Source organism: Anarhichas minor, unplaced genomic scaffold (genome assembly GCF_050575085.1).
Source record: "Anarhichas minor isolate MPS153535 unplaced genomic scaffold, ASM5057508v1 ptg000024l, whole genome shotgun sequence".
Classification (NCBI taxonomy): Eukaryota; Metazoa; Chordata; class Actinopteri; order Perciformes; family Anarhichadidae; genus Anarhichas; species Anarhichas minor.
Window position 1 is genome coordinate 17,205,716 of NW_027466470.1, and position 18,634 is coordinate 17,224,349.

At 43.4% G+C, this 18,634-nt stretch overlaps 1 protein-coding gene across 1 annotated transcript; it reads left to right on the forward strand.

Moving 5' to 3' along the window:
* The first annotated feature begins 2,673 nt into the window (after positions 1–2,673).
* On the forward strand, positions 2,674–17,768 carry LOC142956068 (desmoplakin-A-like). The gene is given in 26 exon segments (XM_076097370.1): positions 2,674–2,915; positions 3,544–3,628; positions 3,729–3,847; positions 4,134–4,278; positions 5,819–5,944; positions 6,096–6,155; positions 6,269–6,436; positions 7,571–7,675; positions 7,761–7,856; positions 7,943–8,068; positions 8,289–8,441; positions 8,535–8,689; positions 10,443–10,569; positions 10,752–10,977; positions 11,060–11,295; positions 11,436–11,617; positions 11,762–11,900; positions 12,530–12,723; positions 12,833–12,995; positions 13,146–13,229; positions 13,342–13,449; positions 13,649–13,747; positions 13,881–14,378; positions 14,895–16,513; positions 16,515–16,976; positions 16,978–17,768. Coding segments are annotated over 26 exon segments (6,093 nt in total). The 3' UTR covers positions 17,354–17,768.
* Positions 17,769–18,634: the final 866 nt, after the last annotated feature.

Consider the following 18,634-nt stretch of genomic DNA (forward strand, 5'->3'; position numbering starts at 1 on the left):
TCTCTGGGAGTTAACCTGGTGTCACCCTCCACTTGTTTTTGATTAATCATATTTCACTTCCCTTAAGTCAGACACTTTGGTGTGCGTCTGTTTGGTTTTATATTCCAGATGTCAGGTTGGTACAGGTTTCTTGCAAGAAATCTCCTCATCACAACCAGGAAACAGTGACCCGCACTGTTTTTTTTGTGCAGAAAGCAAACATTCAGTTAAAGATTTACTCCCAGTCTGAAGAGACAGTCAGCAAAGATTTCACTTTCTCCTCAAAAAAGAAAGTCCCAGAGATGTGCATGACTGAATGGACAATGCAGACAGCAAGTATAGTTTAAATACAGACAGTAAAGATAAAGGAGGATAATCCAGAGGGTGGCTCTAGTGCATGACTGTTTGGCACACCTCACCGTGTCAGTCATCACCCTTAAATTTCCCAGAAAGATTCACGCCTTATTAACGACAAAAAATGTATGCGCAAATGCTGCACAACAAGGCCATTAATCGAGGTCAGTTGTGCATCTTTCGTTTAATAGGGCCAAACCCTTTTTTCTTTGTTCTTTGTCTAACTGTTGCCTTCGTGTCTCTTGCAGTGTCTTTTGAGGACATGTAAAAGCAAACAGGTACAGCCAATTTCCACCACTGTGAGGAAAAAAATAAAGATCCTGTAAGTCATTATAATGAGATACTATCTCAAAATGATGACTTAGCATCTTAGAATCATGACTTACTATCTCATAATAATGAGATACGTATCTTTCCTTGTAATGCATGCTCACAGGATGGATGATCTAAGTGTCTTCCTGAGACAGAGAAATGTTCCTGAGGAAACAATAGAGACCCTGGAGCATGAGAAGGTACTTAGCTGCAACTATCAACTAACAACTGTACTTTTCATCGACACTTGTTATTGCTTCTAAATTATTGTTTCTGAAAAAAAACATGAGCTTTGTTGTTTTGCTGTTTCATTAAACTGTAGATAACTAAATATTATCAAAAATGGTTAGGTTATCTAATCAGGATTGCTGTTTTTTAAACAATTCCATTGTCCTTGTTTAGATTGATGCCAACACCATACAGCTGATGACAGATGAAGAATTGAAGACTTATTTGCCATCATATGATCGTCTAGCAGTGTTAGGATTTTGTAAGCGGAAGGAAAACAGCCACAACACTCGAAAATCAAAGCGTTTTGAGCGCCTAAAACACAAATTGGCTAAAAGAAAACCTTTATGAAGTAACCTGCGATCATACGAGGGTCATCGTTGGTTTTCTATGCTTCTAGCCATATCATTTTTCTCGAGAAGCCATCTATGCAACCACTGATACATATTCCATAAGGCTTTCATTTGTCGTACCCATCTATATGCCATACATAGTTTGACCCACGGCTGACATACGCCGTCTTAAACGGTTGCGGGCCTGCAGTGGACCACTTTAAGGCGGGACCTGCCTTCAGCAAGTGTGCCGTTGGGAAAGTACTGGCATACCACTCTAGGTACCGCTGAACAACAGTAGCACCACACTAGGGATAGGTACCTACGGCTGAGTTCAGTTAAGCCGGTCATTAAAGAGTTGAGGATTTTATTTGTTTTCTTCTTAACATGCAGTACATTGTGAGTTTTGTGATGCAACACAAATGTCCCTTTATTATTCGTCTTGAGAACATGTATTAAACTGCAACAATTATGTATTGAATGTCTATTGTTATTCTTTTATTTGTTGGAAATGAAATGCAAAAGTATTGGGTTGTATTACCCTTTGTGAATAAACAGTAACATTCTGGCTTATACTGTAAAAAACACCGTAAAACCCAGTTATCCTACTATCACATAACGTAATCCAGTATAAGGTAAAATACCGTAAAAGTAAATTACGGTAGCTTCACCGTAAAGAAACAGTAAATTACTGGCGTCCCTGCTGCCAGTAAGTTACCGTTATTTTACCGTGAAATTGTTTAGTGTGTGTGTTTGTGCACAGTGGCTAAAGCTAAGGGCTAAAACACCAGAAGTGTAATAGACACAATGTGTCTGTAAACTATTGTTTCCCCATTGGATATAAAGGCTGTAAGACTTTATTATGACCTGAAGGCACCTCATGCATTGTATGGTTATTGTTGTGTGGCTGTACGGTGAATGTCTTTTCCATTTTTCTCGCTGACTTTCACTTTTCAAAGCTCCTGCACGCCTGCGTGTTGGGTGCTGTCCGTGCAGAGAAACGGAGAGACAGACAAGTAAGGACAAAGGGACAGTATTAAACAAAATAAAGAAGAATATACTTTGAGAACTTGGTGTCACTTGGTTGTCAGCTTCAAGCAAGCTACGCAAATCACTGAACTCTCAAACGGACTCCTTTTGACCTCAAGACTGTTGGATGACAAATTCTTTGCGCAACAACTGTCTCTCCTCCTCCACTGGAGATTAAATGTGTGCTGTGTTCTTTAATTACTGTCAACTGCATGTGTCAACATTGGAGGAGTGTTTCGTAAGCACAGCAAGGTGTGGTTTTCTATCCAAAAGCGGCCAGCTCCCGTCTATTCACAGCAGAGCACTATCTGCGCAACAGGCCGGAGACAGAGAGGGGAGAGGTGCGCGTTGTGTCCTCTGTCTGCACAACGGAGCGGAACGAACTTAAGACTTTCGCACAACGTTAAAAAACAACAACAACAACAACTACTCGGCAGACATGGCTTTGTACGAGTCCAATTCGAGGATGCCCACCATGGGCCAGGGAAGCAACTCGCGACCGGATTTGGCGAGTGCAAGTTTTAGAAACGACGTGTTCGTCGGTGGAAACGGCTTCCACGGAGACTACCAAGGAGGGGACGCCGTGCACTCCTACAGCTCCTTCTCCAAGACCTCCATGAAGGGAGGGGGCACAAAGAAAGGCATGAGCACGGGGGGCGCGGGTGGAGGTGGCGGATTTAGGTAAGGAATTACCTAAAGAAGGATATTATTTATTAGAAGGAAATTCTAATAAATTAGAAGGAAAAGTATCAAAACAACTTTATAATAGTTAATGTTTATCTCTCCCCATGATTCCAACATCTTGGGAAAAGAATAGTAATAATAATAATAGTAGTAGTAGTTATATCTTTGATTTTTGGTGGAGGGAATATCTTTGTTTCCTGTGTCCTCCTCACATCAAACAGCTTAGCTAGGTTCCTAATTCTGTGATTTATTACCTCCATTTTATAGATTTTGTTAATTGTGTCCTGCAGGTTGCTTGGTTGTGGCGCCTCTGGTTTTTTTCTTATTTGTTTATGTGCAGCTACTGTTTAAATTCTAGAAAGGGTATTTTATGTTTTAATTTCAATTTCCATGAAATTCAATGATCATTTGTGAGCATTTATACCAATCTAGTAACAGCTGTATATTAACTAGCAATGCTTATTAAAAACAAAGCTAGCTGTACTTACACACATATATGTAGAATTGAGTGTGTAAAACACACAGTACACCGTATTCTTTGATAACGCTTTACACATTGGTATTAATTAAAGCTGCATTACAAGCTCTGAAAACGTATTGTTGTTGTTTTTTTCCTCATGTGTAGTCCACAGGCAATCCATCAAAGAGGGTTGTTCCTGACAGGCCAGTGCCAGGAATACCTGCAGAGAGCGATGATGGTTCTCCAGAGTGTAAGTGCAGCACACACGTTACAATGAACACCATTCATCTCGAGTGAAGTGAAGCATAGTTTTGCAAAAGGCCGGTGTCTGTACTGTGTGATTTTTATAGGGGGGTCCAGCTGGAGAGGCAGACAAACTGTTGAACATGGCTGCAGAAAGCATGGAGCAGATGATGGTCTGTGGCAGTGAGCTGCAGCAAATGCGTATTCCCAATGACATCTTAAGAAGGTGAGGCGAGATGCACTGTGTGTTTGTTTACCTTTGCAAATTGCAGTGTGAGTTTGTTTTTTGTGCGTTTGCATTTGATGTGTCTACTCATGACCACGTATGTATACTGGACGAACGTGCTAGAGTTTGAATTTCCTTTTGTAGTTGAATCAAACCATGTAAAGAGTTTTATGCTCGCTGAACATTCCTCTCAGCTCTACTTGCCCAGCTGAGCTCTTTGATGTGGTGCTGTCAGTGGGCCCTCGGAAGATTCACAATGTTTTCCCTCTTTTCTGCAACTCTACAGCGTCGACCAGTTCCAGCACGTGCATGCTGCGCTCCAACAGCAACTAGTCGGTAGTATGACCATAAGACGGAACAGAGACAGCGTGGGTTCCCTTGAAGGGGAGAGGATCTATAATGACGCCATGGCCTGGATCGCTCAACAGAAGGTGAGCTCTTCATACGTCAGAGACATTAAGAACATGATAAAAGAAAATATGGGTGATGAGGTTGGAATCAATATTATAACAATAATTTGGATTTCACAATAAAGTGATTTTAGGCTATACGAAATATATTAAATTGAATTGAATACATCAGCACAATATAATAAAGACATGTAGAATCACATATGAAATAATCAAATGTATGAGTAATTTGCTTCACTGTCATGGACAAAACTCTTCACACACGTGAAATGAAAAACTTTGATCATACGTTATCTTTTGAACTTACATTTCACTTGTAATTACTATTTTGGACGGTCATTAAACGATGGCACATTCTGTGACGGCATCGCCCACAAAACGTCTTGGAAAAACTCAGTGCCCAATAGTTTTCCAACCTGTGGAAGCAGTACGAATAGTTACACCTGCGTATCCGTGCTTGCATGTATGCCTGGGTGGGTTAGTGTGCTTTTAAAAAAAAACATCTTCTGTCTCAGTCTTTGTTCTTTCGGTATTGAGTTGTTTTTTTTAAGGGAAACGGATGACCTATACTGCTGCCATCTGTACCTAGCGGCTCTATTTACTGCCGGACGTTGCTTTTAGCCATTGTACCAACAGTCCAACATAAAACTTTTACTAAAGACAGTCTCTAAACAGCTTCAGCCAAGTCTGTCATGAAGGAAAAGGGAGTGGTGAGAGAACAAAAGCCTTGAGAGAGAGAGAATGTGAGTAGAGAGAAGTGACTGGCTGAGGTCGGTTTGCTGGCAGAGCACTTATCAAAGCTCAGGGCTGTGAACAAGGGGGGGGGGGGGGGGAATAGTTGAGATAGTTTCCTGCTTAACGACGGACTTAATGATTATATGCTGACACCTAGAGGACAAACGGGGGAATTGATAGTGTATCTGTTGAGAGTTAAAATAATGTTGCCTTAAAGAACAAGGAGGGCTCTCTGTGTATTCTTTGTTGCTTTTAAATCGAGCTTAGTCCTCTGTGCCCCCAGCTTCACTTAAAACCCCATCAATGAGCCACATCGATGTGGTGGGATAGTATATTTTGAGTTAATTCCCCATTCCCTGCTGTCGTAATATTCAATACGGCACCAAATGTCTGTTATTTCGCAGCTGAAAATAGTCCCCAACAAATAAACGCTTTACTCCTGTTTGAGTTGCATTTGCTGAAACAACAGTGCCCAGGTACTTAAGGAAATGACTGAGTGCTTAAAAATGAAACAATGGATTTGTGACCTATTTTGAAAGGAGGAATGAACAGGCATAAGTTACAGCGCCTCAGACACGTTAGGGAGGTTAGAGACCATTGAGAGACAGATTATGTATTGTTTGTTGAATATAAAACAAGTAATAATGCCAGCCTTATTATTTTAAATCTGTATACATACATTATATGTTATTTCATGAAACACTATACAGTAATGTTCCACTAAGTATGTTATTTTGCCTCAACTGAGGTGGATTTTGACATTCTAATTGTGTTTAGCGCTTATTGCATTTTAAAAGTTAATAAACTGCGATTTTGCATCTTGTAGCGCATGATTGAGACGGCTGCATGGGGAGATGACTCCGAAGCTATAGAAAAGCAAATCCTAAGCCACAACAAAAACCACAGCTCGGTCCAGAGGAGCCAGGAAGTAGACCGTGCCAGAGATGACCTGGTGAGTGGTCATCCTGTTTTATTTTTTTTACTTTGGACTGCTTTCTTCATACGTCTTGTTTGTAAAGGTTATCTATGCATGATGTGCACAGAAGCGTTGTAATCTTATGTAAAAACAAGCAAAAAAACAAAATCTCTTCTTTTTTTTTTAGAACATGAGGGGCGACAAGTACAACCTGTCCATGCTGGAACAAGAATGGGAAAGCCTGCAGGTAGAAACAAACCCTTTTATAAAAAAATGTTTAGTTTTTTTTTACTTTGTCAATATCAGCTGCTCTCGTGTTACTTTCTATCATAATTATACATTTCCTTGTGTCTGTCTCAGACAATGTCGGACAGCCGTGTGCACCAGCTGCGTGCGCTCCAGGGCATCATCAACGAGATCTCCCGAGCCATCATATGGGTGAATGAGAAAGAGGAGGAAGAGCTCATGTTCGACTGGGGAGACAAGAACATCGACCAGTACATCCCCAAGAAGCAGGAGAGCTACTCAGTAAGGACCTCCTCTTTTCTGCTGGGTGGATGTTTTCTGTTTTAGTTTATGGGCGTGATCATACCTTCAATATCTGATGTGTTTTATTTCCTATACCGATCAAATCTTAGTTAGAATTAAAGCTGCGAGCAGCGGTGAACGGGCCCTCGCATCCTCCAGCGCGTCGGAGGTGCCGCCGGGACTCCGGCCTGCGCGTCCGAGAACGTCCGCTGCCGTCAGACAGCGCGTCCGCGAGTGAGACGTTTTTAATCCCGCGTGGACCGCCTGATGCCGGAAATGATGCTTTGCAAATAGTCCGATGCTTCCTGTATCCGCTGCCTGGCGCTACAGAACGCGTGCAAACATGCATTATGTTGCTCTGTGTCACATGTAAACCACATTGTGTAAAAGTAATGTAAATCGAATTGTATTTGTCACAAAACTCAGATGTCCTTTGGCCAGCAGGTGGCGCTGTGAATATTAGAATAAATTAGCTTGTAGACATCCTCAGGCCATGACTTTTATCAAGCATGTGAAGTTTGGGACTGTTTGGAACAAGTACAGCTGAGTTACATTAGCTTTTTTCATGGTGAATCACTTAAAGTAGCCGCCCGCTACGGCTAAGCCATTCCGTCAACCGTAAAGCTGTTGATAACTTTTGATGAAGTTGATCCAATAATCACCCACAGCAGGTTTTGTAGCAATCGGACCCAGCATGTAGGAGGAGTTTGCAAAAATGTGTTTTTCACTCAATTCAAAATGGCGGAAAATCTCAGTAGGCGGAGCTTAGGGGTCTGAGAGGCTTTTTTGTAGATATAGCTCAAGTGGACATGTGTGTCGAATTTCAAGTCAATCAGACTTACTGGCGGCGGGGCATCACCGGTCACGCTTGTAGGGGGTGCTAGAGAGCCTTTTTTTTACACCGAAAAATGCATCCTTTTTCAGAAGAAAATTTTCACCACACCTGACAAGTCACCACACCTGATCCAAAAATGCGATCATTGAGGACAAAAAAAGTTGAAAACCCTGCAAATAATAATAATCCCCAGAATTTCAATAGGGCCTTCGCTGGACCGACGTTGTCGGTTGCTCGGGCCCTAATTATGTTTGCGCTCAAGAGACAAAAGCTTCCCTTACGTTCCGTTCTCCTGACAGGGCCTGATGAGAGACCTGGAGGAGAAAGAGAAGGAGCTAAACAAGCTGAAGGTGAAAGCAGATGGACTCCTGAACAACAACCACCCCGCCTCTGATAAGATTGACGTAAGGTGTTTCTGGGTGTTCTTATTAACCTAAACAGCCAGCTATTCATTTGGCTTTGCATTGACCACTCTGTGTGCGCCCACAGGCCTACATGGACACCTTACAGACCCAGTGGAGCTGGCTGCTCCAGATCACCAAGTGTATCGACATCCACCTGAAGGACAATGCGGCCTACAGCCAAGTAAGCGCTTGGCCCTGCGGTGAAAGTAGTGACCTGTATGTTTTGTCGCATGAACGCTGATCGAAGCCTTTTGCTGCCACTTTCAGTTTTTCAAGGAGGCCAACGAGACCTACGCGAAGCTGCAGAGAGAGCACGAGTCCATCCGAAACAAGTTCACGTGTGACAAGAACACCCCGCTGGATACCCTCACTGAACTCCTGAGAAACCTGGAGGTATCATCACGCTCATGCTCAAACAATTTTTTCTGTCGAGTGACACAGGTTTAAATCATTTAAAAGTCTGGTGAACTTGGTTCCGCCAGTTTTTTCTTTTTTTTAATTTTCTTTTCAAGCGACTAAGTGGAAGGCTTCTGAATGTCTGCATTCGTGTTGAATAGTTGCAGTGCATAGTGGCTGAGTTAAAAACACAGGTCTGATATCTGCATGTTCACAGAGAGAGAAGGAGCGTGTGATGGAGAATAAGAGGCAGGTCCAAAGTCTGGTCAACAAGTCTAAGACCATTGTCAGGCTGAAGCCTCGCAACCCCGAGGAGAAGAGCAGCAGCCCCGTCATGGTCCAGGCCATATGTGACTTTAAACAAGACCAGGTGGGGTGCATGCTCTCTCTCACACTCACACACATGAGCATGAGGTGGAATGTTACAAGTGTAACTCAGCGTCTCTTCTGCTTTGTGCTTCAGATAGGGATTCTAAAAGGGAATGAAGGCATCCTGAAGGATAACTCGCAGCGCAGCAAGTGGCTGGTGACGGGACCCGGAGGCATGGACATGTTGATTCCCTCTGTGTGTCTGAAGATCCCCCCACCGAACCCGCTCAGCATCGGCCTCGCCAACAAGTAAGAACCGTTCAGTCAATGTAGACCGGTGTAGGTCTGCGGCAAATCCTTTTAGTCGGGGCGATTCAAAATGTGTCAGCTCAAGGGGATTCATCATGTAATACACAGTTTTTCAACCTTTTCTGAGCCGCGGCACATATTTTACATTAAAAAGATCCCGCGGCACACCAACAACCAAACACGACATCGAAATGACACCTTTTAGCATAATACAGCATATATGCAGGGGTGTCAATCTCAATCACAGAGAGGGCCAAAATAAGAAATTGTGACTACGTTGAGGGCCAAATCGAGTCACCATTTAATAAACAGGATAGAAGGGATATTGGACAAAGTGCAAAAAGAATACATGTTTAGGTAGGCTACATTATTTTATGCATATGCCAGAGCAAGATGTTTGGCATCTTTTCTTGGCTGCCAGTTCATTAATGTCTGGAGTTAGGTTCTGTGCTGTGGAAACCCTCAAGATGGAGTGAAGGTGTGCATCAGTGAGACGACTCCTGTGTGGGTTTTTGTTCATCGTCATCACAGAGAAAAGCTGCTCACGCAGGTATGTGCTTCCAAACATGCAGAGCGTTTGAGCAGCATGTAGGCGGAGTTAAGGCATCGTTTCGGGGGTGAAGCTTGGAAACTGTGCAGCGCCCTCAGAGTCACACTTTGCCTTGAGTGTCATTACACTGGAGGTCTATCAGCTCCACAGGTGCTTTTTCCACCTCAACTGCAAACGGATTGCTGAGCAGTTCAAATTTAAATTTCTGAGCTGCAAAGTCGGTAAATCGCCGAGTGAACTCCGTGCCAAGTGCACCCAGTTTATCAGCAAAATGCGTAGTCGGGAACACAGCGGTGGAGACTTTTACTGCATCACACATGTCTGTGATCATACGTCCCCGTCCCTGAAGCTGGAGGTTTAGCGCAGTGAGATGCTTCGTTATGTTGCACATAAAGCCAGCTCACATCGCCACTTTTCGTCCCGGAGCTCTGTGGTGTGGCGGGCCAGTTATGATAAACATATGATATTTTCTGGCGGGCCGTTGTACCGAGGGCCGGATATATGCTGACAATTTAATGACAAGTCTCTAAATATGTTGATCCTTACTCGGCTTTTCATCGGGGTTATTTTGTCCAGGGCACAGTTCAGAGTCTGCATTTTTCCTATTCAAATATTTCTCCATCGCTGTTCGTCTCGTCACCGCAACCTCTCCCGCATTTCATTCTACTGTCTTAAATGAACACGGTCATTACTGCGTATACCTACTGCCACCCACTGGCATGGAAGAGTATATATTACTTAGCCAGCCACTATGTTGCAGCTCAGACGCTCAACAATGGCAATGTATTTGCAACAACTAAATAATATTTTTTTGGACTCATTAAGTGAAATTGGACATTTTCCCACGGCACACCTGACGATCTCTCACGGCACACTGGTGTGCCGCGGCACAGCAGTTGAAAATCACTGATGTAATGAATATATTGGATACATCACATTTCCCGGAGCTAGATAGAAAAAACAGCCTTCCTTTTGGGAAAGTCATATTTACTTTGTTGACATTGGTCCGATAGATTCTAAAAGGTTTTTACTGCCTCAAGTCCTTTACTGCGTAACTGTTTCAAAGGCCTCAGAAAATAAGCTGATACCAAAAAGGAGCAAGTAATCATTCAGTTAAAATGAAAATGTGGGAAACATTTTGATAAATATTACATCATGTTTATCATGTAGTGTCTGCATATTCATGGCTTGTGCTGCCCCTAGGAATGAGCAGTATTATGAAGCCATCATGAGCATCTGGAATCAGCTCTACATCAACATCAAGAGCCTCATCTCGTGGCAATACTGCCTCAAAGACATGAATTACATCAGCTCCCTCACTGTCAGCATGGTAAGATATCGCAAAGACTGCAACAAACGTAGCCAATTCTGAGTTTTGCTGTTACAATAACTCACTGTTTTCAAAACCAAGCAAAGTCGAATTGGATTTTATTTCCGGCTTAACTCGAAACTCTGTATTTGCTTACCTCCTGTGACTCTTGCTTAACCCGACTCCTCTCCATTGTCTCTCAGCTGTCTAAGATGCGTCCCGAGGAGTACCGCAGTATCATCAAAAGACTGGAGACTCACTACCAAGAGTTCCTGCGTACCAGCCAAGGTTCTGATATGTTTGGGGAAGATGAGAAGAAAACTATCCAGGGCCACTTTGATAAAACCCAGAACCACTACGATACCCTGATTATCCAGCTGCCTGCTTACAGTGAGTGTAAAATGTTTTTAACTAATCCTTAAATTGCCAGTCCACTACATTTGCAAAACTACTGCTGTTTTTCCCCCCACAATACATTAATGTTCTTCTAATGTTCCACCAGCCAATAAAGGGGATGAAGGGGTGAAGCCTGAACCCCCAAAACCGAAGCCTGCATCTCCCACGATCACCGAGGAGACTTCCCACCCTCCCCGAGCCAGCTCCACCCTCAGCCTTACCCTGCTCAGTAGTCTGCAAGAACTTCGACGCAGGCTGGAGCTGGCGGAGTCCGGCCTCACCAGTCATCTCCACGTTCCCCTGGGGGACAACAGTGTGCACGAGTGCTCGGTGCACATCCAGAATCTGCAGGTGTGTAACTTTTCTTTCATTGTTCTATCCAAATAAAAGTGAGGTTCTTCTTGGCTACCTTTCAAAATGTGCAAAATATAGATAAGAAACAAGTGATGCTCGTTTCTTATCTAACTTGTTTTTTACACATTGGTATCCAGACTGTGCACCAAGACTTGGACTCCATTCATGATGAGTACCTGCGACTAAGAGAAAAGATTATAAAGCAGCTGGACGGGATACCTGCCGACTCCGAGCAAGCCAAGTTCCTCCGCTCTGAACTGGAAATCATCAACCAGAAACTGGGAGGCCTGCAGGGTCTCTACCCGGCCTACCATCAAAGGTGCATTATTGTAGTCTGATCGCATCACCTTTTTATCCATCCCACAATTATTTAGAAAAATACTTTACAAACAAAATGAAATGTAAATGAAAGCAATTGACAAGAAGGAGTGCATTTAATGTGATGGCTTTGTGTCGTTAACAGGCTGTCAGCTCTTCAGGCCTTGCTCCAGAGCCTTCTCCAGGCTGAAGATATCATTAAAGTCCACGAAGCCCGGCTGACAGAGAAGGAGACCACCTCTCTGGACCTTCGGGAGGTGGAAAACTATCGGAGCACGTTAAAGGTTTGACACACTTTCTATATTTAGTTTGAACTGCAGTCTCTTGCGTTCCAGTTTCAGGACTTCAGGACAAATGGCATTAATTAGCAGCACTTACTGAATCCTCTTTGTCCTAAAAAGACCACACTTAGTAGTAAACCATCACCTACACAGAAGTTCATTCTTGCACTTGGAAACAGTGTTTGTGAAAAAAATAATAGCAACTCAAAGGTTTACTAATCAACTTCTTTTCCTGAGCTTTCAACCGCATCTCACAGTCTTTATGTCTCTTCAGTCCACAGCGACTGGAATGGAATGGAATGACTTTTACTTTTGATACTTTCGGGACATTTTGCTAATAACCCTTTTACTTAATCCGGCACACTGCGCCTTTAAGTAACATTTCCAATGCAGGACATAAACTTCTAATGGAGTATTTTAATATTGGAGTATTGCTATTTTTTACTTCAGTAAAGGATCTGAATACTTCTTCCACCACTGACATAACCGTAGCCATTCTCTGACAAAAAAACAATCATATCATGTAGTTATTGTCACAGCGCCCACCTCTAGATGTAAATAAGGCTTAAATAGGATGCCTGGTTATAGTTGAAATGAAGAATTTGAATCTATTTTGTGATTGTCTATTAAAGCAAATGAAGAGTGATCTGGACCAAAAAAGAGACCTGCTGACCGCTATGGATTCTGACCTGGCTAAAGCAGTGCACTGGAATGGTCACATCTCAGAGTCCTTCCACAAGTGTGACGGGGACTTGTCCAAGTACTCAGACCTGGTGGGTCAGATGTCTGACCGCTGGCGCCGCATCCAAACCCAGATTGACAGCAGGTGGGATCATCTCTTCATGTGCACACATTCCTTCAATACCCGTGAACCGGTAACAACATTAAAAATATCCGTTCATCCCTTCCTCTTCCTCCCACTCTTTCCTCCACAGAATGTGGGACTTGGAGAAGCAGGAGAAACAGCTGAGTCATTATCAGCAGAGCAGCACTCTCCTGCAACAGTGGATAGACAATGCCAGGAAGCGCCAGGACGCGCTCCAGACCGTTAAACTCAGCGACATTCAGACTCTAATGGACCACCTCAACCAGCAGAAGGCACGTCTCTCCTTGTTTACGTCAGCAAATTGTAATCAATAACGGATTCGATTTGATTTTGAATTGGAAATATCCACCATTTATTCAAATTGAGACACTGAGCATTGGTTTAATCGGTGAATTTAATGCCCCTTTTTGCTGACTGCACAGGCGCTTCACACTGAAATTAAAAGAAAGCAGGAGAAAGTAGAGGTTATGCAGAAAAGCGCAGACACCTGCGCTGTCTCCATTAAGGTAGGTCGTCAATTCATGTGCATAAAACCATTTCACACGTGTCAACAAGCAGATGAGCCCAAGCATGTGTGGTGCAAAATAATGAAGTCCATGTTGTGTTGTGGGTTTTCAGGACTACGAGCTGCAGCTGGCTTCCTACAGCGCAGGCCTGGAAACTCTGCTTAATATTCCTATCAAGAGAACGATGCTGCAGTCGCCCGCTTCTGCGGTCAGACAAGAGGTATGAGGAGGGCCTCTCCATTAAGTCACACCAAACCAATTTGCTGTTAATTATTGGTACACCTTAGTTATTACTACTATTTACTTTATTTAACAGTCAATCCCTTAAATGCATCTGTCTGTTAACGTTCTCACTGGCATGTAATCAACACAAGAATATTTGACATCAGTATTCATCCACTCATTTTAACTCCCTTCAGGCGGCTGACCTCCATTCTCAGTACATAGAGCTACTCACCCGCTCTAGTGACTACTACAGGTTCCTTGGGGAGCTGATGAAGAACATGGAAGAGCTGAAGGTAGGGATCACAGTTGTCAAGTATATTGTGTTGGTAAAATGAATAGTACGATAAAAAACATCATATAGGTTTGTTCAATAATATGAAAGTAGGTGACTGAGGCTCTTTCTGTTTTTGTCAATACTCTCTTCAGATCAGAAACACCAAGATCGAGATGCTGGAGGAGGAACTGAGGCGTCTGAAGGACGACGTCCAGGATCGCAACCAGAAAAACAAGTCTCTGGAGGATGCTTTGGCCCGCTACAAGCTGGAGCTCAGTCAATCACAAAGAGAGGTTTTTTCTTTTGAAGATGTTAAGAGAACCACGGCAATACAAGTTAACGCTACCAGGGACAGCCTGGCTAGCACACACAGCCAGCTTCAAGAGCTCAATGACCAGCTGACCCAAATTAAGTTCCAGCTGGATGAAGAAAAGAGGAAAAGAAGGTTGGCAGAGGAGCGCTACACAAACCAGCAAGAAGAGTATGAGGCGGCTGTTCGCCGCAGACAGAAAGAACTAGAAGAACTCAACTGGATCAAGATTGATCTGGAAAAGTCTGTGAAGGACAAGGAACGTGAACTGGAGAGGATGAAGATACTGCTAGATGAGGAAGCGGCACGTCGGCGAAATGCTGAATCAGATATCTCAAAGGTAAGAACACAGTGCACCCAGGAGGTTAATCAACTTAAGCAGACATACGAGACGGAGATCCACGTCACCAAGACCACGATCCTGAAAACCTCACAACAGAAAGAAGAAGACACGGCAGAGCTGAGACTGCAAATTGACAGACTCACCTCTGAGAAGAGAGACCTCGAGGAGGAGCTAAGGAGACTGAGGCAGTCCATTGCTCACACAGAAGAGCAGAAAAGCAGAGCAAATGCTTTATCTTTCTAACCTCTAACATTACACATTGTGGTACTGAACAATCATTTAATTAATGCATACCTATTAAAATAATAAATATAATGTACACATCTTTTTAGATATATACATTATAAATTGGTTCAGACAGTACATCTGATTGGCATTTCTAAACATTCAATTAGTGATTGGTGACATCACAATTTAAATGTTGAATTAGAATTGTGGGTCTTTGTGGGCAAAATCTGGTTTTATTGGCATTTCTTTGCAGGCATAATAATGTGTTTTCTTGTCTCTCCCCAGACATCCACGAGGATGCATGATTCCCAAAGCCAATACAGCGAGGTGCTGCTGGAGAGGGACAGTTTGCTGTCCAAGCTGAAACTGCTGGAGCAGGACAAGACTCGTCAGCTGCGCATAGAGGAGGAGCTCATTCGCATCAAGCTCACTCTAGAGACCGAGCTCCGCAACAAACAGCGGCTGCAGGATGAAAAGAATGCCGTCCTCAAGGATTTCAACTATTTTAAGAGCCAGTATGAGCTGAGAGACAGCGACATCAAGAGGTTTGAATCGGACAGAGACCAGGCTGATCGAGACAGGCTCTCCCTGAAGAACGAGATTGAGAGGCTCATGAGGGAGCTTAAGAGTGTCGAGGAGAGGTACAAGAGTCATTTGTCGATCTCTGAAAAGGAGGCTACAGACCTGGCTCTCAAGAGAGATGCCCTGGAGAGAGACATACAGAGGCTGCAGCAGAAAAACAACACTCTGACCCGGCAGACCCAGACGGATGAAAAGGTCCCAACAATCAATCCAGAAAAGTCCGTGACAGTGAAGGGTCTCCGTGACGACGTCTCTCTGGAAGAGCTCATCAAATCTGGACTGCTGAATAAAACTGACTTGGCGAAGTTCAACGAGGGAAAACTCACCATCAGAGAAATTGAAGACAAGCTAAAGTCCTATCTCTATGGCTCTACCTGCATTGCGGGGATCTATGATGAAGCCAATGACCAAATAATGCCCTTCTATCAGGCAATGAAGGAAGGCCTGCTCATGAGAGGAACCACCCTGGAGCTTCTGGAGGCCCAAGCTGCTTCTGGCTTCATTGTTGATCCAGTCAACAATGTGTTCTTGACAGTAGAGGAGGCCACAAAGAGAGGCCTGATAGGAAAAGAGTTTAAGAATAAGCTGATGTCAGCAGAGAGGGCCGTAACTGGATACAGAGACCCATCCACAGGAAAGACAATCTCCCTCTTCCAGGCTATTGAGAAAGATCTTATTGAGAAAGGTCATGGAATCCGTCTTCTGGAGGCCCAAATTGCCAGTGGTGGGATTATTGACCCCAAAGAGAGCCACCGTATTGATGTTGCTGTTGCCTATAAAAGGGGATATTTTGATGAGGAGATGAATGAGATTCTAATTTATGAAGGAGATGACACAAAAGGGTTCTTTGACCCTAATACTAAAGAGAACCTGACATATCTTCAACTTAAGGACAGGTGCATGAGAGATCCGAAGACAGACCTAATACTCCTGCCTCTAAAAGACAAGAAGAAGCTCCAGAAGTCACAGGAGAGCCGCAGCAATGTCCTTCGCAAGAGGCGAGTTGTGATCATTGACCCAGACACTGGGCTGGAGATGTCAGTGAGGGACGCCTATCGCCGGAAGCTAATTGACTACGACACTTTCCTGGAGTTATCGGAGCAGGAGGGCGAGTGGGAGGAAATAACTATCACGGGGTCTGATGGCTCTGCACGTTTGGTGATAGTGGACAGGAAAACAGGAACCCAGTATGACATCCAGGACTGCATTAAACGCGGTGTCATTGACGACAAGGCTTTGGATCAGTATCGTGCCGGAACACTAACATTGACCCAGCTCGCTGACCAAATTACCAACTGAACCAGCAGCACGGCGATGACATGTTGATGACATGGTCACCTGCAGCAGTCCCACCCAGCTCGCGCCTTCTTCTACCGTTCGTAAACGCTTCAACATTATTTCGATTACTGTTTCCCCCCCTGAGATGTTCGATGACCACAGCCCTGTGGCGGCTATATTTGACACAGAGACCTTGGAGAAAATCACTCTGTCTGAAGGGCTCCGAAGAGGCATCGTTGACACTATTACAGCACAGAGGCTGCTGGAGGCCCAGACATGCACAGGTGGTATCATCAACCCTGCCACCGGTGAGAGACTGTCGCTGCAGGATGCTGTCTATCAGAGTATCATCGATGACAGCATGGGCGCTAAGCTGAAACCTGCCCAGAAAGCCTTTGTTGGTTTTGAGGATGTGAAGACTAAGAGAAAGATGTCCGTAGCAGAGGCAGTGAAGGAGACATGGTTGCCCTATGAAGCTGGCCAGAGATTTTTGGAGTTTCAGTACTATCGTCACTATCGAAGAAGCTATCCGCAGAGGTTGGCTGGATGGTCAAGGGGCCCAGAAGCTTCAGAATACACGGAACCACCAGAAGAACTTGACCTGTCCCAAGACCAAACTGAAGATCTCCTACAAGGAGGCCATGGACAGCTGCATGGTGGAAGAAAGCAATGGTATGAAGATGCTGCAGGCCTCTTCAATGTCCTCCAAGGGAATCAGCAGCCCTTACAATGTCTCTAACCCGGGTTCTCGCTCTGGGTCCAGAGCCGGTTCCCTAGCCGGCTCCAGGAGTGGATCTCGTAGAGGCAGTGTGGATTATTCCTCAACTGTCAGCTATAACTTCTCCTCCAACACTACCAGCTACAGCTCCAACGATCACTTTTAATACACACCATAAAAACAAATTAGACTAGTTATTACCAGCAGTTTCTATGCAATGAAAAAAACTGTTTGCTTTTCTGTTTGCTTTTCTAAATGTTTGCTTGAGTGCAGTTTTTGGTGTTTTAGTGTTTCAATATTCAACTTAATACAGACTATGATTAATACTTCTAAAGCATATATGCTGAGTGAATATATTTGTCATAGGTAATTTTAATAAAGGGATTTTTGGGGGAATCTAACAATTTGTTTTTAGAATTTTTGCTCCTTGATTTATGTTGTTTTTCATTCATGTTTTTGAAAAAAGTTGTTTCGTTAATTGCAAATGCTGAAGTTTAGCTTAAAATACTGAGTTGACAATGTAATGATCAACAATGAAAATTCCTTGCCACTAAAATGTTATTCTCACGTGATTGAAAATAAAGTTGTCGCCACAATTTTGATTCATTCATTTACTAGCTGGATGTCTGTGCATTAAAAGCTGAAAATGTTCACTGCATGAGGAGAGGGCAGTATCTATTGTTACCTGTGGATGGCGCCAATTGTCATGATAAAACTACAATTGCAAGCCTGTAGCCCTCTAAGCACACCAGAGAGGTGGGAAACAAAATTGTATATTTTATGGTATAATACAAGCAGGACTGTAGTGTTGGAAATATTTATGGATGGAAATGTAATTTCAACAGCAATGCATGCTGTTATTTTTTAAATTTAATAATCATGGTCTCACCTATATATATTAACAAACATTGGTATTAATAACCAATTAATTAGTCATTAAATAAAAAATGCTCCAGCAAGTTTCTCCTGTGGTCTAATGGTAATCAAACTGCGTATATAATATAATAATTTCAACAATTATATATTTATTTACTAAGTCATTCCTTGGATGGTGCATTCAGCCCAAACAGGTCAAACCAAATCCTTTATTTCTAACATGAATACGGAATGTACCACTTCTATTGATCACTGTGACAATGACACACATGAATATAACAATTGGACATATTCACAGCACCTTTCTGCGCCGGTCTATTAGAGCTACCACCGGTATGTTCAACTTCTAGAATCATACTTACCGCTACACTAGCTGATTGAATGTCCTATAATCTTATTTAAAAAAGCTCACTTCACTACAACCACTCCTGCTAACGGTACCTATGTCATCGTCCCTCTCCCCCCTGACATGTGATGGGTTTTGGGGGGGTCCAGTGGGAGGACGAGGGAGGAAGTCTCCGTCTGCGTGTGAGGAGTGAGGGTGTGAACAAATGGAGACAGGCAGAGGAGG